General features: G+C 37.1%; 1 protein-coding gene across 8 annotated transcripts in view; it reads right to left on the reverse strand.

Moving 5' to 3' along the window:
* The window catches only part of LOC112055890 (protein PALS1), a 185,514-nt gene that overhangs the window by 151,066 nt on the left and 8,421 nt on the right, over positions 1–26,027 (reverse strand). For 4 of the 8 annotated variants that reach the window (XM_052886067.1, XM_052886066.1, XM_052886073.1 and 1 more), the window contains exons 3-4: positions 22,320–22,377; positions 4,319–4,452 (exon numbers count right to left, since the gene is read on the reverse strand). In XM_052886067.1, the coding sequence (XP_052742027.1) occupies positions 4,319–4,452; positions 22,320–22,377 (192 nt within the window). Of the gene's footprint in view, positions 1–4,318; positions 4,453–13,731; positions 13,796–18,356; positions 18,579–22,319; positions 22,378–26,027 lie in introns of those variants that run through there. The other 4 variants (XM_052886070.1, XM_052886069.1, XM_052886071.1 and 1 more) reach the window with 4 other exon arrangements.

Here is a 26,027-nt window from a genome sequence, read left to right on the forward strand (position 1 = left end):
CCTTCCAGAACGGTTCTCTAAGCCAAGGTCCGAGTGTCAGAAGTAACGCCTTATGAGAGTCGTTCCGTCCATCTATTGTGTATCCTTTGGACCCCATCAGGCGATGCTTCTGCGCTCGCCCAAACCCCTCAGTGACGCCGCTGAGGTCCCATTATGCCTACGGCACCGGGCACGTATACAAAAATAAACCCACGTTAAATATTTATAATTGTATGTATCGTTCACTTTACGGGTTGACTCGTATTTATTGATTGATTATTATACTTGATTTATTTAGTTTTCCTTATATGTTAATTTTGTTGTTTATTACTCTGTTTCGTTTTGTTTCTTTATTTTTATTTTACTCAGTCAGTCAGTTAGTTTATAGTTACAACTTTACTTTAATAAATATTGTTATCATTAGGAATAGATTTGGTTTGTTGTAAGTATTAAGTTAACCATAGTCGTAGACACGTCCGTGAACATACAAGGTTTCACCTGAAAACCAGGTTTCAACCAAAACTACAGCTCGCTCTGGCATCGTGCTGAGGTTGATACCTTTTTTGTCCACGACCATATAGATTTTTGTATATTCTGTTTGTTTCTTTTTTGTGTGTGGGCAAATAAAAATATATTCTATTATATTTTCCGCTGTCGTCTACACCCCTGGCCGCGCTAGTTTAGTTATTTCTTTTGGTAGTTCGCAGTGGGTCGCTTTGAGCCGTTGCAAGGGCTCGCCAACTAGCTCATTGCGCTAACGAGATGGCTGTATTTACAAAACGGTGTTTAGCTAGTTTTTTTTGTAGAGCTCTTTGTAGTACTACGAGCTGACCCGACAAACGTTGTAGCATATAATAATTATTTGCAAAAAAAACGTTTACTTATTTACAAAACAAGTTTTGTTACAAGTTAGCCCTCGACTACAAGCTCACCTGATGGTGTGATGATGCAATCTAAGATGGAAGCGGACTAACTTGTTACGAGGAAAATGAAAATCCATACCCCTTTCGGTTTCTACACTACAACGTATCGGAACGTTAAATCACTTGGCGGTACGTCGTTGACGGTAGGGTGGTAATTAACCACGGCCGAAGCCTCCCCCCAGCCAGACCAGGACCAATTAAGAAAACCTCAATCGGCCCAGCCGAGGATTATAATTTACAATAATTACAATTTCTTATACTTTTACTTCCTGTGTGAAGGTGGAAGCTGTTCCAATGGCATCCTAGTATGTTTATCATTTAAATATTCATCAGTTGTGTAATAACAACGTGTAGTACCTACCAAATGTACAAAATAAACCATTATGTCAGCCCCTGACGATCAAGTGAGCTCACATGCCTGCAGCGCTAACAGCTTGACGGCCGATAAAACTGATCGTGTGTTGGTCACGATGTGCATGACAACATGCCGATCGCGACCAACTTAAAATCAGTTTTATCGGACGTCAAGCTGTTAGCGCTGCAGGCATGTGAGCTCACTTTATCGTCAGTGGCTAACTTTAAATTCGGTCGAGCCTTTTCGACGAAGTTCGACAAATACCGTGACACGTTCCGTGAAATTTTGGACCTTTGAGCAGAACATTGTCTACTTTTTATCCTGGAAAACTCCATAGTTCCCGTGGGATTTGTAAAAAACAGAATTTCTTGATGATTTTCGAGATGTGGGGCATTTTTTTTGACATTCTGTGGCCGTAAAAATATTTTGAAGTTTGACTTTGACGTTGACCTTGACAGTATAATTGATAGGGATCCATGGCTTAACGTGGTCTTCGAAGCGTGCTGAACATATCGTCGATTAAAAAAAACAACGGAATATAGATTTCTCGAATCAACTAATTCCTAAAAAGAAACCTTAGTATTTTATCGAAAATGTTTTCCAATATTTTACAAGTGATTTTCAATTCATAAGCTTTATTTTTCTGTTAGTTAATTCTGTAGGATTCCATTATCTTGGATACGGTAACACGAAACTAAAATTGATGCCATTAGAGTTCTTGTTAACCCCGAACTAAAAGTGCATGATTTCAATATGTATTATTTAACAATCTGCCTCGATAGTCCGTTAGTCTCGATAGTGTACATCTTTTTGTTAGGAGTACCTACTTCCAAAACTTACATGAGAAGTAAAAACTTACAATTGTAAAGGTGACTTGAGGATTACTGACAATTGCTAGTTGGTAATTTTATAAGTAAGGAAAAGCACCGTGAGGTAACCTGCATACCTGAGAATTTTCTTAATTTTCTAAGTGTGGATTCTGCCAATCCGCATTGGGCCAGCGTGGTAGACTATTGACCTATCTTCTCTCATTTTGAGCGGAGACTCGTGCTCAACGGTGTGCCGAAAATTGGTTGCTAATGATGATGAATGAATGTACCAAATCGCACAGCATAAAATAGGTACCTCGGTATATCAACCGATGATATTATTACGCAATAAATAAGGCGCCAGATGCCCCTGACACAATCAGAGCGACTGTGACAATGTGTAGCTGTTATATTGTAACATTTATATTATAGTACGAGAGTCTATGATAGCCAGACATACCTATACGCCACCCCTTGTATTTACCACAGTTAGTACGATACCTAGTTATGGAGTTTGGTGAAAGGCAACATGAGTTCTCATGATATCCAGTAAAAAATATCAATAAATTACGTTTCATTCTTGGATAGGTTTTTTTTCTTAGAAGATGCCATATATTTTTAATATGACCAATATTCCAGTTTCTCTCCAACTAGTCGGAAAATATGGTGTTAGGAGTAGGTACGACAATAGTCAAACGGGCGGGGATCAAACCACCACCGGTGGTGATGAGTCCGGTCCCTTTACCGTTGAGCATGAGGCAGTTTGAGGAACTAGACCCTTGAAACCTGTTACCTTCCAAAGCTACCACGGTCCAAACTTCATAATTGGCTTGTATAGTTATAGTTCTACCTTTGGTAGAAGCATGTGTGACGAACATTTAGCCTTTTGTAAAATGAGGTTTTTCTGAAAAATTGCTTAGGGCATCAAGACTAGAGCACCAAACACGTACAAAAACAAGCATGCCATTTCTTTTCCAAACGAGAGTTTTTTTCAGATAGTGTGTCTGCCATAGACTCCTATGGGCCCTAATTTGCGGCAGCGGGGGTCCCTTAGAAAGAATACTAGTCTTTACACATTGATCCTAATGCTCATCAGTATCTACGAGTACATCAATACAACGCTACGCAAATACTGAACACTCGACTGAAGCACCAAGAGCTCAACGCGGTAGTCAAGCAGTCGCGTTAAACACTTGCTTTGTCTTCGATGATGGGAGAGATCGCTGTATCTTACGAGTAGGTACCTATATAGAACTCCAAGTTGGTTAATGTGATTTACAGTTTACAAACCTTAGATACAAATCCAATATGATTTTTAAGTAACTTCCAAAAAAGAGGAGGTTCTATGTTCGGCTGTATGTATGTTTTTTTATGTATGTCGAGCGCCATTTCTGTCATAAGTGGACCGATTTTGAGAATTATTTTTTGTTTGGAACGAAGGGTATACTTCCAGGGTAGTCTAATTTTCTTCATGTCAGGATCTGACGATGATATTTTGAAGAAATCGAGGGGAACTTTCGTAAATCGTAGAGACGACTAGTGCGTTTGTTATTTTTTCATTAGGTATTTTAAATGAATACGATTTTATGACAGCCGTATCTTTTTGGCGATTTTAAAAAACATATTTAAGGTATTTACTTGTTGCTATTCGGTGCCTGAACGAAGTTTCGGGTTACTGAATTATACCTATTAAACAAGCAAAGTATATACGAAATTTGCACTTACAGTTTGAAAATGTCGACAGATGTTCTTACTTCAACAGACTTCGAGGCTTAACACAACCTTTTACATATAATAATCATGACATGTTCATCTGATTTAAGAGAGTAAATAACTTACCTCAGTAAGTGGTACTAATTGAGTGAATGAAATCATCGATGACGTCTTAGATCACTATACGAGCCAATCCTGCGATAATCCTTAGGGTACGAAAAGTCGAAACATAATGGAATTGCTACGGATTTACGAGCTTGTGGTAAGGCTTGGATATGTCGACAGAGAACTTACTTCAAGACAGCTTGGGTCTTACCTTTCACAAAACCATCATGATATCTGACCATCTTATTTAAGAGCGTAAATAATCTTACCTCAGTAAGTGGTACGAATTAAGTGAATGAAATCATCGATGACGTCTTAAATCGCTATACGAAACAATCCTGCGATAAGCCTCAGGGTACGAAATGTCGAAACATTATGGAATTGCTACGGATTTAGGAGCTTGTGGTACGTAATGTATCGACAGATAAACTTACTTCTACAGACAGCTTGGACATGTCGACGGGCGTGATGCGCTTGAGCGCCGACAGTCGCTGCAGACGCTGCCGGGCCTGCTCCTCCACCGCGATGAGGAAGGCATCCTGGATGATGTTGTGGCCGATGTCCGATACTGGAACAATACACAATACACCAATGTCAGTAATACGATCGAATTGTTCTTCCTCGTTGGCACAGTAATGAGCCTATGTGACTCTGGTCATGAGGTCTATCATCATCATATGCCAATATGCCATGCTGGCCCAATGCGGATTGGCAGACCTCACACACGCAGAGAATTAAGAAAATTCTCTGGTATGCAGGTTTCCTCACGATGTTTTATCTTCACCGTTTGAGACACGTGATATTCAATTTCTTAAAACGCACACTACTGCAAAGTTGGAGGTGCATGCCCCGGACCGGATTCGAACCTACACCCTCCGGAATCGGAAGCAAGGGTCATATTCACTGGGCTATCACGGCTCTCCGGCTATAGTATGAGGTCTATACTACAGCCCTATTCGATGCGTACAGTTTCTCCAAAGACCTTATACTTATAAGTATTAGTAAGTATAAGGTCTTTGAGTTTCTCTACGTTGGTACAAAAGAGATGGGACAGGGAAACTCCGACGCCATTGGACGATATTTTGTCTGTATTTCTCTTCACTGATCGCATCTTATCACCTCTGGGCTATGTGATATAAGGCTTACTTATCTTACTTTCAGGAAATTCTCATTAATAGTTTTTAGTTTGGAGTTGGGAAGTTGGTGGAGTTAAAGTGCTTCGGATAACCCGTTAAGAAGTCAGTGTCGGACATTATCATTAATATCTGATAGTGATATCAGAGTCCCTCAGCGTGGTGAGTCTAAGCTCCATATTCTCTTTCCTATCAAGCGGGAGGGGCCCTGCGTTGGGCTTCTGAATCAATTACCAGTCTAATCGTAGCAGAAATTACAAGTAAACATAAACACAGGTGAAAACGATATTGACTCACTCATATAATAATAATAATAATTTTTATTAAAGGTAATAGCACCCATATTACATATTGATATAAAATAATAATAATTAATTATACAAATAGGTATTAAAACTTACTAACTGGGAAGGTTAAAAGACTCTTCCCCGGCATCATATAAGGTTGAGATCTTAAAATAAAACTTCAAATTCTTATTATGATGTATTTCTTTAAGAACTATGTAAACAACCCTACTTACTAGTGCCTAAAAGTAAAATCGCGTCAATTTCGTGAGAGGGCAAAAAATTAAATAAGCTGTAAGTGAAACCTTAACCCTTCAATAGCGCGGTAAACATGATTATGTAACAAATGGACACTTAACAGCTCAACAGGCACTTTATAAATTCATATTCAATCAGCAACCCTAAATTCTTGGACTGCCAGTGAAATGACTCAAATCTTTTGCAACAACAAGCTAATAGTCACAAATAAACCTAATTGCGTTTAAAATACGGTCCAAAATAGAATAGACAAAACAAATAGAGTAGTCGGAAGTTAAGCAACGGATGATTAAAATTATGTAAGCGATTATAATCGTTAATTCCTAGACGACAGCGAACAGAATGGAGTGCAGTGTTTGCTATTTTATGCGGGAATGAAGCAAGCGTTGACTAATATGTAGGTATTGTAACGCCCTCACGTGGAATACTAAATTTATAAGTGCACATTCACACAACCCAATCTAAAGAATTTATTGATCCCATGACAATTAATTTGTGTTTTTTTGCTCGATTTGGGACTCGAGCACATTAGTATTTTTAACTTAACTGGGCAGGAAGCACTACGAATTCATATTTTTGTTACAAAATAGGTACTTTGAAGTCAATGTACGTTTAACCGATTGACTCACTAACCATGCTTAAGAAATATACCCACATATAAATGTACCTCCATAGTGATATTATAAACGCAAAAGGAAGCCTATCTACTCATATCTGTTCCCTTTTCACAGTTAAATTTTAGTAAGTACATAAATTTACATTTGACAGCCTCCGTGGCGCAGTGGTATGCGCGGTGGATTTACAAGACGGAGATCCTGGGTTCGGTCCCCGGCTGGGCAGATTGAGATTTTCTTAATTTGTCCAGGTCTGGCTGGTGGGAGGCTTCGGCCGTGGCTAGTTACCACCCTACCGGCAAAGACGTACCGCCAAGCGATTTAGCGTTCCGGTACGATGCCGTGTAGAAACCGAAAGGGGTGTGGATTTTCATCCTCCTCCTAACAAGTTAGCCCGCTTCCATCTTAGACTGCATCATCACTTACCATCAGGTGAGATTGTAATCAAGAGCTAACTTGTAAAGAATAAAAAAAAAAGAAAAAAAAAAATTGGGTGCTGAAGCAGTACGTAAGTTATGTTTTGTGGCGTAAGTAAAATTAGAAGGGGTAAAACAGGAGACGAAAACTTAAAAAAAAAAAATTCTCGAGGACAAAACCGCGAGAGTCGCATTTACCTATTACATATTTTTATTGAATTAGTGCCCTTATAGTTTCAACATGATTATTACGGAACACGAAGATTTCGAATTTAATAAACGTTTCTTGATTTTTTGGTATATATTCCGTAGGGTATCAATGAGACCCCAGCAGCATCAAGTGAGCACAGCTCTAACAAAGTCGAGAGAGGGTTAGAAGTGTGTGGGAGTAAAGAATACCTTTCTAAGGGCTTCTTCTAAAGGGTCGATAGGTATTTAACCCTGCGACGATCGTTATCAGTTGCTAGGGATTATTATAATCGGTATCGAAGGCTCTCCAAGGACAACAATAACTTTTCATACCAGGCCTGCTACTGAGAATTTCAGAGAGAGAATTTTTTTTAATCTTGTTTAGATTTTTACTCGATTCTAATAATTCAGATTAAGCGATTATGCAGTGACGTTGTAGTTTATATTGTTTTGCAAATCATCATCCTCATCATCATATCAGCGATGGACGTCCACTGCAGGACATAGGCCTTTTGTAGGGACTTCCAAACAACACGATACTGAGCCGCCTGCATCCAGCGAATACCTGCGACTCGCTTGATATCGTCAGTCCACCTTGTGGGGGGTATACCAACACTGCGCTTACTAGTGCGGGGTCGCCATTCCAGCACTTTGGGACCCCAACGTCCCGTCGTTATGAAGAATACGGAAGATTAACCAGTTAAGGAATTCAGGGACCAATTAAGTCTAGTCATTAACATTAACATCTGTAGTGATCGTGAAATAATATAATAATATTATATTGTGTGTGTAAGTATGTAAGTACGTTTGATCCACTTTTACGCTGCGGCTATTGAAGCGATTTTAATTTCTGGGCTATCACGGCTCTAGCAATCGTCGTGTGTAAAGGCTCTTATTTCGCGTACGGACAGAATAATAAGCGAGGAAGATAATGCAGTCATTAATTGCGCATTCAGATAACATTTGGTACCTATCCGTACGCCGCTCGCTCATTCACGGAATCCGTTGGCTTTTTCCACCACAACCCACTCTCGCTCCCTCTGGGAGAGTGAATAGGAGGGGGAAAGAACTTCAAGCCTTGATAATCGTTGAGTGTCATTAACTTCTGATAGTGATCATTACAGAATTAAACTATATCACCCTAAACCAGCGGCTCCCAAACTTTATTTTCTCATAGACCACTTTCGAATTTAACTGATTCCGGTAGACCCCCTGCTAAATTTCTATCATAAAACTCAATAAAAAATGTGATTATATTCATCTGTGGCTGCAGCTTGCAGTTGCAGCTCAAAAAAAAATCACACACCAACAGTCACCACGAAATAACGGTTTAAAAAGTGAGAATTCATTACCTACTACTTAGTTCATAAATTAGTTGATTGTGCTGTGAGTGAATGCCAAAAAATGTCGTAGGTAAAAATATAGTCGAATCTTGGCAACATATGTCATGCTGTGCCGACCCCAACCAGTTTGGGCAGAAGGAACAACACAAACCTAAATGTTTTAGCTATGGTAAATATTAAGATTTTTTTTAATAATTCTTTGTTCTTTCGCTTAAGGATATAAGGAGTGCCACAGGGGATGATTGTTTATGGCATCAAGTTATCTTAATCCGTACCTACTGCGATGATAAATGAATAATCAATAATTTAAAGATCTACGAGGTCATCAAAAAACGGCGTGAAAACTTGTAATATCTTCCCGATTTAGTGCTATGTACCTAATTAGTGAAAAGTTAAAGATAAAAATAATAAATAAAAAATAATCATTAGTCCCAGTTAAATAAAACACATCATAACTTACGAATCGAGAATACGCCGCTCTGTCTGAGAAATCAAATATTTGTTTGATAGCATAAGGCTTCACAGACGAGCGGCGAAGCCTTACGACAGTTATAAAAGTACCTTGGCAACGTTGTAATCTATACGAGTTGTACGTGGAAATCTGTTAGAAATGCCTCAACCTATTATTAGTTAGGTATACTGCTATGCATATGTACAATGATTTGATTGATTGATTGATTGACATATCATCATCATATCAGCCGATGGACGTCCACTGCAGGAGCCGCATGCATCCAACGAATCCCTGCAACTTGTATGAAGTCGTCAGACCACCTGATGGGGGGTCAACCACCTGCACTTTCTAGTGCGGGGTCGCTATTGCAGCACCTTGTGACCCCAACGTCCATCGGCTCTTCGAACTATGCAACATATAATTCAAGACAAAATCTTCTGCGACATCAATCTCATTGTCAAAAAGTCAAGGGATTGTGTCTTAAATGTAAATCAGTTAAATATGACAATACGAGTAGGTATTATAAAAATGTCGGCAATAGACAAGCCTTAAATAGTGGTAGCTTAAGAAAACTAACCTATATTTGAGTAGTTTTTTATTAATTTCATCATCATTGTTAGCCCATTCCACACATTCCTCTTTATAGGAGAGGAAATATGAAATCAAAGCGGGTTGGCGAGCTAGGCTAGGCTAAAAATTTCTAAATATGTCATTTAAATTCTAGAAACACCATTTATCAATTACAACAGTTAATAAAAGATAATATTATCATCTTTCATTAATAATACAAAAGATAACACAAAAGGGATTACGCCATAAAATACGCCCGCCCATAATACATGGTGCTCTGACCGGATCAGGCCTTTCCGGCAATAATACAATAACAATTGCCTTATTACCCGCATTATACCAACATCCAAAAGATTAACTAGTATGGGTACAGTTTCACGTGCCTTAGAATTTTTTTTAAATATTTTAACATAATCCTTACATTTTATTGAAAGTAACGGATTAGTTGAAAGTGTATTAAAGTGTATAAAGTTTTTTTTTAATTCTATCACTAAGTCGTCGTTTGTCGCGCTAGACGTATCATACGTAATTAGACCAGGCGCTGTGAGGATGTGAATATGCAAAAATCGAGGACCGCATTCTGTTTAAAGTTTTGGACTCAGAAGAGCATGCATATTACGAATTTGCATGTTGGTTTGTTGATTCATTCTTTTGTTATTTACATTCTTACACCCTACCCACTTTGATGTCGAGTATATGGACTGAACAAGTGATTTGTAGCCGTTTTATTGCTTATTTTAATAACACTATCCAATATTTTATCATGATAACATCACACTAATTTATTAAAAAACACAAGAAAGTTAAAAACATGCATTTTGAAAAAGTGTATCACTCTGAAACTACAGGATGAATTCAACTTAAATTTGGCATGATTTTAATTACATACATGCTACAAATAAGATCATAAGATACTTCATGTTTCGAAAATAAACATTTGACCATTCATGCACACGTTATCATTTTCAGCATCCATTTTATAATTACTAAGTACATCTCTACTCAATGTTTTCTTTTCTTAAAACGATTTTACTATCTTTTTCTTTTGGTGTTGATACTTTTCATCTGCATTTCTAAGAGTTAAGATGCGTATAAGAAACCAGCTAGTTGATTACCTTACCTATTCAAAAAGGTAAAATGAAATTTAGAATTGAAACTGGTCTCGTCTAATGACTCAAAGTTACCCCTTTCCACCCCTAGAGGCTGTGAATTGAAAAGATGACCTTTTTGTTTTCGCCCTGTTGGAAACTTCGATTTAGTAATCAGGCGGGAAACAAACTTGTCACTTAGGTCATTAATTAACTATTACCGACAGTCTGCTGAGATTTTGGCTGTCTTTCCGTGATATATTGAAAGGAAACGACAATTAATTTTCGTGGTCTAGAGAGCCTGTGAGGGTCACACCTACGTTTTCTTGAAAAAGCTTAAAGTATGTCAGCTTATGCACCTTGGTAAGTAACTACAATAAGCAACAATGCAATTTGAATAGCGGCTTTGGCAGTAACAGATAACGAAGGTCCAAATATTAAATTGAGTTAAAAGATTAAAGTCTACGGATCTCGTCATTTCTGATTCGATCACGCATAGAAACTCCAAGCATAGCTCGCTCCATCGCCCACTGAAAGACTTTGAGCCATAGTTAGCGACCAAGTTTCGGATCCGTAGGTCATACTGGCAACACGCACTGTTCGAAGACTTTCGTCTTCAGGCACTGAGGAATTTCGGACGAAAAGATGTCGCGGAGTTTCCCGAACGAGCCCAAACTAACTGGATACGACAAATGGCTGTCTGCCATTTGGTATGAAACCAGATAAATTTTTCGTGGACCCCCAATTTTATGTCACGTCAACGTAGAGCCCCGCTGAGTCTTCCGTAGATCCCTGGGGGTACCTAAACAAAAAGCTTTAAAAGGTCCCTAATTTGATATAACACTTATCAAGAAGACTAAGTTAATTCATCATCATCATTATCATATCAGCCGATAGACGTCCACTGCAGGACATAGGCCTTTTGTAGGGACTTCTAAACATCACGATACTGAGCCACCTGCATCCAGCGAATCCCTGCGATTCGCTTGATGTCGTCAGTCCACCTGGTGGGGGGTCGGCCAACACTGCGATTACTAGTGCGGGGTCGCCATTCCAGCACTTTGGGACCCCAACGTCTGAAGTTAATTACTCCGAGGAAACCAAAACGTTAAAGCTACCTTCGCTCGCTATTCGCCTCTGCAGAAAGTTCGATAAGAATTGATAGGGTGGTTAATAAAAGATTAAGTAGCTACCTAAGTATGTTATTTATTGGCATTCAGAGGAAAAAAAACTTGAGCAAGATAAATAGTTAAGACAGATAACTAAGTAAAAGTTGGTATAGTTTTACTTACCGAAGCTTAATACGTAAGAAGTAAGGTTGGAGACTTTTAGTTTGTTCTGGCAGTGTAATGTAAAAGTCGGAGCCTAAAGAGGATAGTTATATATAGCATAGAATACTTTTTCTAAGACCATGATAAAAAACAAAATATAAGAATTAACAAAACTTGATAAATAATATGTAACTGACGTTACGCATGTCTTCGATTGATAGAAAAAAAGGCGAAGGTTCTGAATTGAGATGCGTATGTTTCATTTTTTTGTTTGAAAGAGTATTATACTTCCAGATTGAATAATTATGAAGAATAATTGTGCCAAGTTTCGTTAAAATCCGTCGAATAGTTAAACATACAGACAAACAGACAAAAATTTTACTGATTGGCATCAGTCACTAATCACCCCCTGATAGTTATTTTGGAAATATATACATATATTTCATGTACAGAATGGACCTCTACAGATTTATTATAAGTAGATATAGATAGAAGATAGATGAAAGTAGTAAAGCAAATACATTCTATTTGAAATTCTGAAGGTCGAGTGTCTTGTTATTCTGTAGTTAACCTCTCATCACCGGTTATCATCTAAAAAATCATCTGTTAATGTACTTAAGTGAATATAAAAATCAAATTAAACCAAGACCTCATTGAAACCGCAACATTCATTACACAAGCTATGATAATATTTTTATGTCCACCGCCTAAGAACTACAGATTAAAAACCGCTTCAGCTTACACAACAATTTGAACTTTAACCCTAACTGTATAGAACATAAATTCCTTCACGCTCACTGATAATGATAGCACTATCAGAAAACAATCTTATTTGTTGCTACAACACAGATTGTACTTTATAAATTGAGCGATAGAGTTTAAATTTGTATGCGTTTAATTTTAATGTTGGTCACTTAGTGCTCTGCTAACTTCGGAACCAGTTCCTTACAGTCTTCCACTTATTTTTTTTCAAGCAACTATAATCTTTACATCTATGGGTTAGAGGTTAAATTGGCGTGTACATTTTATGATCCGGTGTGGTCAGGTATACATTCCTTGGCTGATAGAAGTTAGAACGGTACTTGGTACAAAAAGTAAAAGGCGTTACCAAATTATGAGTCTAGTCCTTAAAATATCCACGCTTCCTTTTGCTTTAATGGCTGACATCTATGGGGTTCATATCACAGAACAGATATCGCTAAAAGCTAACGCTTTGTGGTTCATATAGTAGAAGCTTATTCAAAAGTTTATCTTCGCTTCGATTGCTCTTTGGCGGTTTAATTTTTTTAAATCTAATTAATTAAATAACTTACTCTAGAAGCTTAGAAGATCATCTCTCAATGTGTTTCTTGTGTTCGTAAAATGCTTGTGTGTTCAGTAAAAATAAATTAAATACAATCGAAGAAAAATGTTTTTGAAAATTTAGGCCCACCAAGCTGTTCTAAAGCGGGTCGGCAGGCGAGTTTGACTCTGTAACGATGGCTATTAAATGTTAATAGTATTTAATATGATACTGGAACCGACCACTTTACCTACTGTGACACATTGTAAATAATTTAAAATAGCTCGTTTGTGTTTTGATATCTTATATTTGGTAAAAAACAGTTATTTACACGTAATAACTTCACTTGTATGTAAGAAAATCTTGAAATCATAATTTGACCCACTTCCCTGTCTTCGATTAGGATGAAATTTTGCACACGCTCTGAGTTCTGATGACAATACATGACTAGCTAAGAAACGTCATTAGAAATCCAATATGGCGGCCTCCCCAAAATGGCGGACTGGCTTTTAAATCCACCCCCATGATTAATGGATATCAAATGAAAAGGTTTGAAGCCAGGAGTACGAAAAAAATAGTCACGTAACTTAAATCCAATATTTATAATTTAGTGCGTGTTTTTTAGTTTTTTTTTAGACAAAACATCTATTTGGAAATCTTACAGACACTTCAATTACATTTTTATGTATTGATTTATAATAAAGTCGTCAAAGTTGTAAGAAATAGTTCTCAATTGCGCTGCAACTGTTGTAAGTTAAATTAAATTTCCCGAGTTGCTTTTTGTTGTTACTCGTAGTTGCAACATTGTTGACGCGATCTCTAGTTGTTGCGGGGACATTATGAATGCACGAACCACACGGCCCAGAAATGCAACAGTGCCAAATTGTAGTAAAATATCAAGAATATTCTAGAGACTAACCGATGAATGTAATTCATATTACTTACATGCCCTGCGAAACGTTGCTCTGAAAGCCGATGGTTTTCCAATCGCCATTAGCAGGCTAATTCACTAATAACTTCTTACCACGCAATTTGTAGGACATTGTGGCTATTAAGTTGTCTAACTATTAATTAAGCAACAGTAAAATAACAGCTGGTTAGTATCTCTGACTATGTTGCTTATTTTTGTGCAAAGTAACGAAGTTTCCTACATAAAAATGATCGATGTCCACCGTCGCTACATTCATGAAAACCAAACAATACCCGAGGCAGAACAATTCAAATGAATTAAAGACAACTACGCGTGGATTAATCAGCAGTAAACATTTTAATTTTCCTGATGTTGAAACCAGTTACAATGATGACTCATAGTGCAGCTAGTCTTGTTGAATTTAAACAATGTTAATGTTGTAAGTTACCGACAATAGCTAGTTCTTCAAGTTTCGTTCACACATAACCGCTCGATGTCTTTTGATCATTATTACTAGAAATTTTTGGTTATATTCCTCGCCGCCTTTCCGATCTATAAAAATATTATAAAGCTGAAGAGTTTGTTTGTTTGATTGAACGCGCTAATCTCAGGTTCTACCTACTAGGCCGATTTGAAAAATTCTTTCAATGTTAGATAGCCCATTTATAGAGAAATGCTATATATTATCCCCATATTCCTACAGGAACGGGAACCACGTAAGCGTAGCTTGTGTTATATGGGTGCTAAAATGCTGGTTTTAAAATATGCTCGTAAATCTATATTCTACATATGAATACTAATATAATCTATAAATATACCCAGACACTGGAAAACAAAACATCCATGCTAAACACACAAATTCCACCAGTGGGAATCTAACCCACGGCCGGGGATGCAGAAAGCAGGGTCACTACGCACTGCGCCTCGGGGCGGTCGAAAACTTAGATAAGCTCATGGTTTCAACCTAGCAGGCAGATGTGCACCACAAAAATCCCAGGAAGAGAAATGAAATGACGCGAGCAATGGAAGATATCACCTCGTTTCGTTGCATTGGGACGAGGGTGTATCATATAATATACTGAGACCGGACTTTGGCAGAAAGTTGTAAGAAACGCAACAAAGACACCGCAGAAATGTTTTCTTTGACCACAGTGCGGAAATGACCTTCAGCAATGAACGACCATAAGGAATACCATTACCATACGGAGGAATAATCAAAACTAGATAGAGTAGGATATTTTACAAAAACGTACTACTTTGGGAAGAAGGTTTGGAAATATTTGAAATAGTTGTAGTAGTAAAGGCGCGTTGGTGTAAAACCGAAACAGCATCAGAAACTCATAAAAAACGCATTGAACTATCTTGTGACTATTAAAGTAAAGAAACAGGGAATGCAGCTACAAGTATGTTTGCATTTGCTAAATCGATTAGGCATATATGGCTATTCTTTAGTCTCTACATACATAATAATAATACAGAACATATCAGATCAAAATACCCATGGAAATCCAATGTACAATCCGTCATCTTGGACTAACTCCCGCGAGTACTGTTATCAGAGAAAAAATGTACCCCATATATCCTTCTCAATCTTTCATCTAAGTAATGGATGGAGCCTACACAACACATTTCAAAGTCGGACAAGATTAATGGCACTGAGGAGATTGTATTGTTTTAATCCTCATGCGTCAAATTGCCTCACAATTATCTGAGTCACACTTGAGGCTTGACGTAACGGCATGATGCCAAGTCACGCTATTGTCATTACGTCCATTCGACACATAACTGCTCTCTCGATCGGTGTATTGTTTTAAATAACCTTCTGAAGAAGGCAAACTGAGGAAACCCCCTTCTTAATAGATACAGGCATTAAGTTTGTTATATCTGCTAATCGTCTCCAAAGAATAAAAATCTTTCGTAGAGTTGGGTGTACTCTTCTATAACAAGACCTGCCAATGCATAAGTTTAAGAAATGCGTGAAAAATATTTATTTAGTGAAGGTTACTACACATTTGTTGAGTTCCTTAAAGATAAAGATAAAAGATAAAAGCACCTACTTGGTGCCATTGGATCAGATGTTAACAATTGTAAATGATGATAATGTATGATTTTTTAGAGATGATGATGATGGGTATTTATTAACTGTTCCATAGAAGACTTTATTTAGCCTGGGGATATTTCTATAGTCTCCTAGAAACAATACTAGAAACCTAAGCTCCGAAGCCGTAAAAATGCAAATAGTTTTATAAATTCCATTATTGTATCTAATATTTAAAATTTTGCTTGATAGGAAATATTTCTTAAACGTTCGAAGGTTAAATGCATTTGGAGGTTATGGAAAATCAATAGCATTTACTGACACAGGTTTCTTGAATGACAGAAATTTTGGCCAGAAATCGCGAAATACTAATATTATAAAGCTGAAGAGTTTGTTTGTTTGAACGCGTTAATCTCAGGAACTACTGGCCCAATTTTAAAAATTCTTGCAGTGTTAGATAGCCCATTTATCGACGAAGGCTATAAGGCTATATTATCCCCGAATTCTTACGAGGATGGAAAACCGCGCGGCGTTAGCTAGTCATGAAATATGCAGACGTTTCAAGGCTTTTAAAGGAGAAAATTTGAAACCATAATAATATGAAGCGCATGAATTCCGAGCCAAGGTTGACCGGTTTTTTACCATGTCGGTTATTTTTTTTTTTACTTAAGCCGGTTGGAATACTGGCCCGTAATTCTTCGACTTTTATTATTTGTAACTTTTAATTGAAGATAGATTTGCAATTATCTTTATTGTTTCTTAGGAATTTATTGATTTGGATTTCGGTGTGTAGACTTGATTGGAGACCAAGATTTATAACTGTACGTGATTTATTATTGCATGGATGGTTGAATTAAACTTAGAGTATAGATAACGGTCTTTTACTTATATCTATTTTATATATATTTTATAATCAAAACTTAGTTTTTCATGAGTCTTTCAAGTTAATTTTTTTTTGGGTTGAAATGTTATCTAGATTCAGGAATTAAGTGAATTTAAATCGACATTAATAAAGTGGTTTTTACTCTTTAAATAAGTGATCCCATTTTTGAAGTAGAAGAAAATTTCCATGTTTTATCATCAAAATTATATAATTGAAATTTAAATGTTTTTTTTTCAGATACGCGTGATTTGGATTTTAATTCTTTGTCAGTAATCAAATTAGACTACGTGAGTAAGGACGCCTTCTCAAAAGAAGAAGGAAAGAAAGTAAAGAAAAACGGATGGTAGATAGACAACCAATGGTAGGTAGACACTTTAGCTAGTATAACGTTAATATAATAGTTAATACTGCACACTGATTTCATTAGTTCATAAAATTTATTTATAATTTTATAATGTTTCTCATACGTATCCATTAACAAAGTCCAATCAGGTGCAGAACCTAGAATTGAATAGGGTTCACTAGAGGAATTCAATTTTTTTGTACTTGTTTTGACGAACTTAATTTGTCAATCTTTTTTGAGCTCTAGCTACTGAAAGGCTCAATCCTTTTTAACCGACTTCCAAAAAGGAGGAGGTTCTACGTTCGGCTGTATGTATGTTTTTTTTTATGTATGTCCAGCGATAGTTCCGTCATTTATGGACCGATTTTGAAAATTCTTTTTTTGTTTTGAAGAGTTTGATTCCAGGGTGGTCCCATTTTTTTCATGTCAGGATCTGATGATGGCATCCTGGAGAAATTGAGGGGAACTTTCGAAAATCGTAGAGACGGCTAGTGCGTTTGTTGGTTTTTTTTGAGCTCTAGCTACTGAAAGGCTTATAGCTTCACGTATAATTTGAAGTACTCTAAATGACGACGTGAGTAAAGACATCTATCCAGGAGCACCTTGCATCGAACCAACAAGTGCCTTGCTGGTCCTAATTCCTGTTAATACGAATAGAACCTTTTCAAGTGTGTAAACGATATTCTATTATCAAATGTTAATAAAAATAACAAGAAAATACGTTTGCCGCGTGGCACAGTGGGTAGTGACCCAGCTTTCTGCATCTACGGCCGTGGGTTCAATTCCCGCAACCGGAAAATATTTGAGATTTTCCAGTGTCTGAGTATATTTATACATTATATCATAAAAATGTATATATTACATATGTTAATGTATATATGTAATATATACATTTTTATGATATAAAATCAGCTATCTATCTATAACAAAAGCGACGCTTACTTTGGGGCTAGATAGTGATGTTTATATTGTTTAAGTATATTTATTTATTTATTATACAACATAACTCCATAGATTATCCCTGCAAGGTACAGGTTCGAATCCTGTTTTGAGTTATTTTACTAGTTTAATATGATATTCATTGAAAGATTTTTTAATCAGTTTTTTATTATATATTATTTATTGATAAAACAATATTTTTGTTATTGAATTTTGCATAACTAGCTTAACGAATTTAAGTAAAAATTTTGTCTTAGTAGGTTGAAATCATGACCTGGATTAACATACAAATTACTTTAGTCCGCAGAAATAATTTAGTCCAAACAAAAGATACACTACCCCAAAATACTAAAATTAGTATAAGATAAATAAAAGAAACCTATTTTTGTACAACCATTAGTAATTGGTATACCGCTTGAAATAAAAAAAAAGGTATAACTGTCAATGAAACAAGTACTAACAGAAAATGCAGCTCGGAGCGGCCCCGGAGTTCAATCACCCGGCCTGACCACCAACTTTCTACCACTGACCACTGACCACTGCCTCCGACCACCACCACAACACACCACTTTGTGAAACAATGTTTTTTCACCAAAACACTAATTTTAACAATAATGTTCAGTTAAAGAAACGCCGCGCCGCGAACGGTGACTCGACAACCTGACTGGTTTTCCTTCTCGCTCGCACAAGTTTTTGAACGGTGTTGCCATGCAACCGCGTTTGGTTTCCCCCACTATTCTAATTGGATTCTTGTTGGATTTAGACCAGGTGACCAGGCGCTGTGAGGTATTGAGTGTGCATAATTCGCATACTGTCTACAGTTTTGAACTTAAAAGCATGCAGATTACGATTCAGCATGTTGCCAGGGGGTCCTTGGGTCCATTCTTTTGTTATACCCTACCTCCTGAACTGGTGTCAGTATAAGAACTGAACGAATGCTTTTTATCAGTTTTACTGCTTGTTTTAAGAATATCCTATTTTTCATCAAAACATTTGCTTAGTATGATAATTATAAATATAAATATAAATAAGTTGAGTTTCTTGCCGGTATCTTCTCAGCAGAACCTGCCTTCCGAACCGGTGGTAGAATCTTTACAAATAGTCAACTGACGTGTCAAAAGTGCTTGTAAACTGAGCCTACTTGAAATAAATGATTTTTGATTTTGATTTTTTGATTTTTAAAATAATAAATTATGATAATTCATGATAAAATTACATAAATAAGTAGGCACATTCTATACCTGTGGCAAAAGTTTAAAGACGCATTGCGATAACTTTACGCTTAGTAGCGAAGAATAATAAATGCGTCACTAGACCTACAGAAGGACTCGAACTCAACAACGAGGGATACAATTTTCGTCCGTTGGGCTATTATCACACTCCTGATACAGATGTGTTTGCTTTAATTTATCGTGTTAAGTAAAATTTCATTAAAAAATCTATGTCTAATTTAATCTCTTCCGTGATCTTTAATCTCAAAATGCAATAGATATAGTATCAACATATATATTTTCAAGCATAAACACCATGAAACGCGTTAACTCAATACCGCCTCAATATTCCCGCTAACGAGGCAAATCGAATCGACCTGGCAACACCGGCGCAACCTCAAAGGCTTTATATACGAGTGGCGACTACGTAGCCGCCCGAACTGTATGAAAATGCACAACCTGTGATAAAGTCGTAACTCTACGCCACAGGTCTGAAGTTTGGAACTTTGTCGCAGTGAACAGCTGCCTTTGTTTGAAGTCAGAAGACTAGCCATCTTCGATACGCGATTTAAACTGACGCAAACGGCAAATTACGAGATATGCTAAGGTTTGTATGATGGGCATTGCTTCTTTGGCATGTCCATGTTATACTTGGCTGTTACACATCGACAATCAAGCATTTTAACCCTTAGAAATGAATGAGGTTTACTACTAACATTATAAACGCGAATGTTTGTATGGATCAAAAAAATCCATGGTTTCCCGAGATTTGCGAAAACTAATGATTTTGATGATATGAATGTTTGTTACTCTTTCACGGCTCGACTACTGAACCAAATTAGTTGAAATTAAGTATTGAGATATATTATACCCTGTATTAACACATAGGCTACTTTCTATCCCGGAAAAATCCATGGTTCCCGAGGGATTTGTGAAAAACTATATTCCACGAGGACAAAGTCGCGGGCTTCCGCTAGTTTTTCAATATAGGAGGTTTGTGGTTGGGTTCAATTAAATAAATAAATACATCCAAAAGAACAGACTTTTGGAGAATAGACTTTAAAGAACAGACTGATATTGGTAATTATGTCGGACAATGTTCAGGGGGTATATTAATTGTTATCGGACGCACCAAAGTCTGGAAGAAGGCTTGTAAGTAAAACGCCCAACCTCCATGGTTTACCTATTTCATAGTTTTGTTCGACTCGCCACACTTATTACATACAGAACGTTTGAGCAGCATTGGTCATGAATAAATACTTTGTTTATGGGGATGGGCCCAAGGACTAATATTAAAAGTAACTTTATTTTAACAACCAATTATTTTATTTAAATGTATTATATTAGAAATCCCTTTGAAGGCCTTACGTACCCTAAAGATTGTGCCCGCGCTTTCAGACGCGTGAAAATCAGTTTTTCACAAATTCCGCGGGAACCATGCATTCTAATAAAAGGGATTTGAGGTAAAAGTAGCCTATGTTTAATCCAGGGTATAAACTATCCTCATTCCAAATTTCAGCCAAATTCATTCTGTAGTTTTTTCGTAAAAAAATAACAAACATCCATACAACCATGCAAACGCAATAATATAATTCTTAAGAAGTAGGAAGGATTTATCAGGATGTAGGATTAATATGCACATTGTACATAATATATCTAATACGATAAAGAGGTAAGTAATTAATCTCTAAAACGGTTAAACCGATTTTAATGGGTCTTTAGGAAGATAGAGGAGGTTATTAATCAACCAACTTAAGGGCTACTTTTATCCCGGAAAAACACAGTCCCGATAGGAAATATCGCGGGCGTCCGTTAGCTAATAATATATGCATTTAACCTGTGATTTTTTTGTTACGAATAGGCTCCGAAAATGAAACTACTGGACCGGTTTTAAAACGTGAGGAAAACTGCATACCTGAAAATTTATTCAACTAAGTATATACATTGTTTAAGGCTGCCTTGTTGCAAAAGAAAGCGTAATATTACGTTTTTATAAAAGATTTCTAATAATAGAATTCCTTTATAGCCGAGTCTCAACCTCCGCTAAGGAAAGGCGGCCTAACTTGGGACTTGGAAGATGTCTGCGAACGACGTGCACTGAAATTAATTTACCGCTACATCAACTAAACATTATTCAATTGCAGCTCTTATGATGATAGCAATACGGTTTGGGTTCACATTTCGTTGGCTACTACACTATGTTTGTGATAGTGAAGCCATTCTTGCTAGACTTAATCGCATTAGGAGGAAAAGAGCAATACGATGGTATTAAAGTGAACCGTGCGATGTTACTGTTACGTGAACTGTGCCTTCGCTTAGGTTGCACAAACTAACATACATTACATAAGTTTAAAGGCATATATTATTAACTAGCGGATGCCCGCGACTTTGTCATGAAATCTCCTCACCTCTATCTCTCTATCTAATGAGGAAAACAACATGAAAATCCGTTGCGTACTTTAAAAGATCTAAACGTACTGATGGTGACTCATATTTTATTCTATGTTTCTTTTATTATTTACAGGTTAGCCCTTGACTACAATCTCACCTGTTGATGCAATCTTAGATGGAAGCGGGGTAACTTGTTAGGAGGAGGGTAAAAATCCACACCCCTTTCGGATTCTACGCGTCATCGTACCGGAACGCTAAATCGCTTGGCAATATGTCCTTGTCGGTAACTAGCCACTCCCACCAAAAATGTTAAGATTAATAAAAACATGTTATTAATACATGTGTATCTGAAAGCCGTGATATTTGGCGAGCGAGCTATGCTTGGAGATTCTCTGCGTGATCGAATCAGAAATGAGGAGATGCGCAGACGAACCAAAGTCACTGACATAGCTCAACTAGTCGCGAGGCTGAAGTGGTAGTACATAGTTCGTAGAGCCGATGGACGTTGGGCTCCCAAGGTGCTCGAATGGCGATCCCGTACAAGAAAGCGCAGTGTTGGTCGACCACCCACTAGGTGGACTGACATCAAGCGGGTTGCTGGAAGCCGTTAAATGCTTGCGGCTCGATACGGTTGTTTTTGGAAGTCCATGCAAGAGGCCTATGTAAAGCAGTGGATGTCATCAGCTGATAATGATGAATGATGATGATTTACGCATTTACATTTATCTTCTACTCGTATGTCTATGAAGCTTGGTCACGCATTTCCATTTATGTTCTATGTCTAGGAAGTTCTGTCAAATAATTTTGTTTTTACTCACATAATTTGGTCTCACTCCGTCTCTTCACCCGCAGTTTGATGACGCAAGAAGATATGCACTGCAACAAAAACATACAGATAAAGTAGAGTCTACTTATCTTCTGTAGTAGCTTTTTCTCGCGGCTTTGCTCGCTTACATTGCTTGCAGTCTACGGCTTACTTAAGGGTTTTCTGGTACATTTCAAGAAATATGCGACACGATAGATATTTGTCGTATTTAAAAGTTCTTGCAGTTCGCACACACATAAAGATTATATTAGAGACATACTATCTCGGGTAAAAAATCACAGTCTCTCACACATATACATACAAATATTATATATATAGCATAATTGGTTGACTCTAATGGCTCAGTTACACTCGCGCCTCGTTCATCGTCTCGTACCTCGACGCGTCGAAAGCGAGCGCCGCGAGTGCCGAGAAGAACTACGAGCGCGTAGGTATTTATCCCTAAAGTTTGTGTCTAAAACCCCTAAAATCGCCTTAATTATTGAGATGTCACCCTAAAAAATATAAATTCATAATGATTTAGAATTAATATGCTGTAATATGTTTCAAAAGTCATACATACATAAAATATTACGTCTTCATCTGAAGATTCAGATTTTTTTAAATCATACATGTTGACATTAAATAAATTTAACACTTTTTTTATTAGATAAAAATTTCCGCCAGTCGCCACAGAGTGGTTATAGAATTACGTATTACATGTCGTTATAAGTCCCTAGGTCAAGAAAGAAATATTAATATTATCAATTCAAAAGAGTCAAAAAATCCCTGAAAATACCCCTAAAAATTTCAGACCCCTAAAAAAATCCCATCGCAATAATCTACCCCCTAAATACGGGGGGAAACCCCTAAGTTGGGAATTGTTACATTGGCCTCGTACTTCGTCTCGCCGCTCGCGCGAGTGTCAATGACGTATTAGAGCGCTAGCTTAAGCGGTGTCTTGCTACTATATTGCTATATACTGTGAGAACATCATCATCATATCAGCCGATGGACGTCCACTGCAGGACATAGGCCTTTTGTAGGCACTTCCAAACATCACGATACTGAGCCACCTGCATCCAGCGAATCCCTGCGACTCGCTTGTGGTGACAAATTAAAACAAATTATCCTCAAAATGAAAAGTGAAAGTTTCTCAAGACTCGGCTCATATCCAGCGATGATATCGTAGAATTTCCCCCAAGTGACGTCTTTTATAATTAACGTCAAATGACGCGAGACGGTGTGAACTTTTGATTTTTTTCATTTCGATACATAGCGTACGCCCGCGACCTCGTTCGGACTACGTCGTATTTATGTATAATTTTTTGAAATTACGATGTATATACAATCTTTTAAGGTTTACTTACTAAGTCATCTAAGATGCTAGCACAGACTTTTTTGTAAATCAATAAAAGAGGAATATTCCACATACATGGATACATTTAACCGATTATACACAGATTAATCAATAATAGGCAGATGGAGCGCAAGGAACACAACGGTGTCGTACCCGACACAAATACGAAATTCAAAACGAATACATTCTCGAGTCAGTACGACACGAAGCGTCGCATCAGTAATTTTCAATATTATTCAAGAAACATTTTTCTTGCGTCTTATGTTTTTAAATATTTTAAAACTGTGACGTTTGGTTTTTTATATGGGTTTCACCGGCTTCACAAGTTACTTGTAAAGACTAACACTAGTTACTCTGTGCGATTATAATATCTTTTATCGACAGATCCGATGAGTACGTATCGGACGCATCGCATTAAATGGATTATATAATTATATTATTTGTATAGAAAGTCATACAAGTGCGACCACTGACATCGTACGGATCGCAAATCTACCGTAAAGTTAAAAATCCGTTTAATCATCCACTCATCATTATAAACCCATCTCTCTGCTTAGCTCAAGTCTCCTCTCATATTGAGAGGGGTTAGGCCAATAGTCCACCACGCTGGCCCAATGCGGATCGGCAGACTCCACACACGCAGAGAATTAAAAAAAAATCTCTGGTGGTTTGAAGGTTTCCTCACGATGTTTTTCCTTCACTGTTTTGAGACGTGATATTTAATTTCTTAAAATGCACACAACTGAAAAGTTGGAGGTGCGTGCCCCGGACCGGATTCGATCCCACACCCTCCGGAATAGGACGCAGAGGTCATATTCAGTGGGCTATTACGGCGATGCTATTATCCAAATATTTATAATAATTATCTATTCCCAACGTTAAACGGTTAACATAAGCCATAATCTCGGTACCTTGTCGTAAATAATACCTACACGACTTTAAAGAGGCCAAAGGTTCACTTTACTTTGAAATTGTTGTGAAATCATGGGCAGGGGGGCAACGGTTTTATACTATTAGACAATAATAATAATTATATACTATAGATCTGTTACAACATCACCGCAAAAAGTGATCCGAATAATAGGCTACAACACTGAGCGCACACATGCACAATTTTGTCTTTAATTCCATTATATATTTATGTATATATATATATAGTTTTTACACATCCTGAACACACAACTCGACATTGTAGACGATATTTAGGTATTATTTGTTTAAATAACGTTCGTTGTTGACCACAACTAACATTGAGTTGACTATAAATTTCCTCTTTTGAGCGCCTAATTTTTCATGCGTTAATAACACATCTAACAGTATTTAATATCATTGCTATTAGATATACCTATATCACTAGCGCGAAACTGAGGCGAACAAAGGCGCCTAATTATTATCATAATTTAGTCGCATAGTAAACAACGAAAGTTATATAAACAAACGATATCTAAATAATGTCTACAATGTCGAGTTGTGTGTTAAGAGCGCGCAGCGCGTCGGTATGATATGGATAAAATTCGAAGCGCAAGCGAGACGCCGAATTATGACTTTCACGTGAGTGAAAAGCACGGAGCGATTGACGCACGACGCAAATCTTTATGACGTGAGCGCCAAAACCATTTTTACCTAATTGCAAGTAAATTAAACAACATAACGAAAAACAAAATGGCCATGTTCAAGATATATACCTAATTTTCTATACAAAACAACAATTTAAGAAAATAAGTTTGCTTTTCCTGAGATTGAAAGCAAAATGTTAACAAAACATGTATTTTTCAAAAAAAAAACTATCGAGAAAAGTTTTACAAATTGTGTATTTTGTATAAGTAGTCATAACGAAGCTAACACTTTGAAATATCATTTATCCAAATATCAGGCTCCTAACTTTTCCAGAATCTGAGATCCAGAACCATTTTTAACCACCAAATTACATATTGCACACTCTTAAGGAAGTGTAAAAACTATACTTAAAATAAGTCAACACAAAACTGCGCATGTGTGCGCTAAGTGGAGTAGCTAAATTCGGATCATTTTTTGCGGTGATTTTGTAGGCACGTAACATATCTAAAATATAAAATATCATTGTAGGGTGGGTATAGTCTATGTTAATGTAACAAAGTACAAATCGGATTTATTACCCGACTTGTAGAGTCACTGCAGAGCCAGCTGGCATTGGATGTGAGCCAAGAACCACTACAGATATCTACCTTATACTAATAACACAGCCTAAAGGTAGGCGTCCACAGATCCGCATCGTACGTTTCGGACGTATCGCATTAAACGGATTTTTAATTTAACGATACATTCGTGCAGTCCACACGATGCGACCTCTGCCTCCGATTCCGGAGGGTGTGGGTTCGAATC

Source organism: Bicyclus anynana, chromosome 16 (genome assembly GCF_947172395.1).
Source record: "Bicyclus anynana chromosome 16, ilBicAnyn1.1, whole genome shotgun sequence".
Classification (NCBI taxonomy): Eukaryota; Metazoa; Arthropoda; class Insecta; order Lepidoptera; family Nymphalidae; genus Bicyclus; species Bicyclus anynana.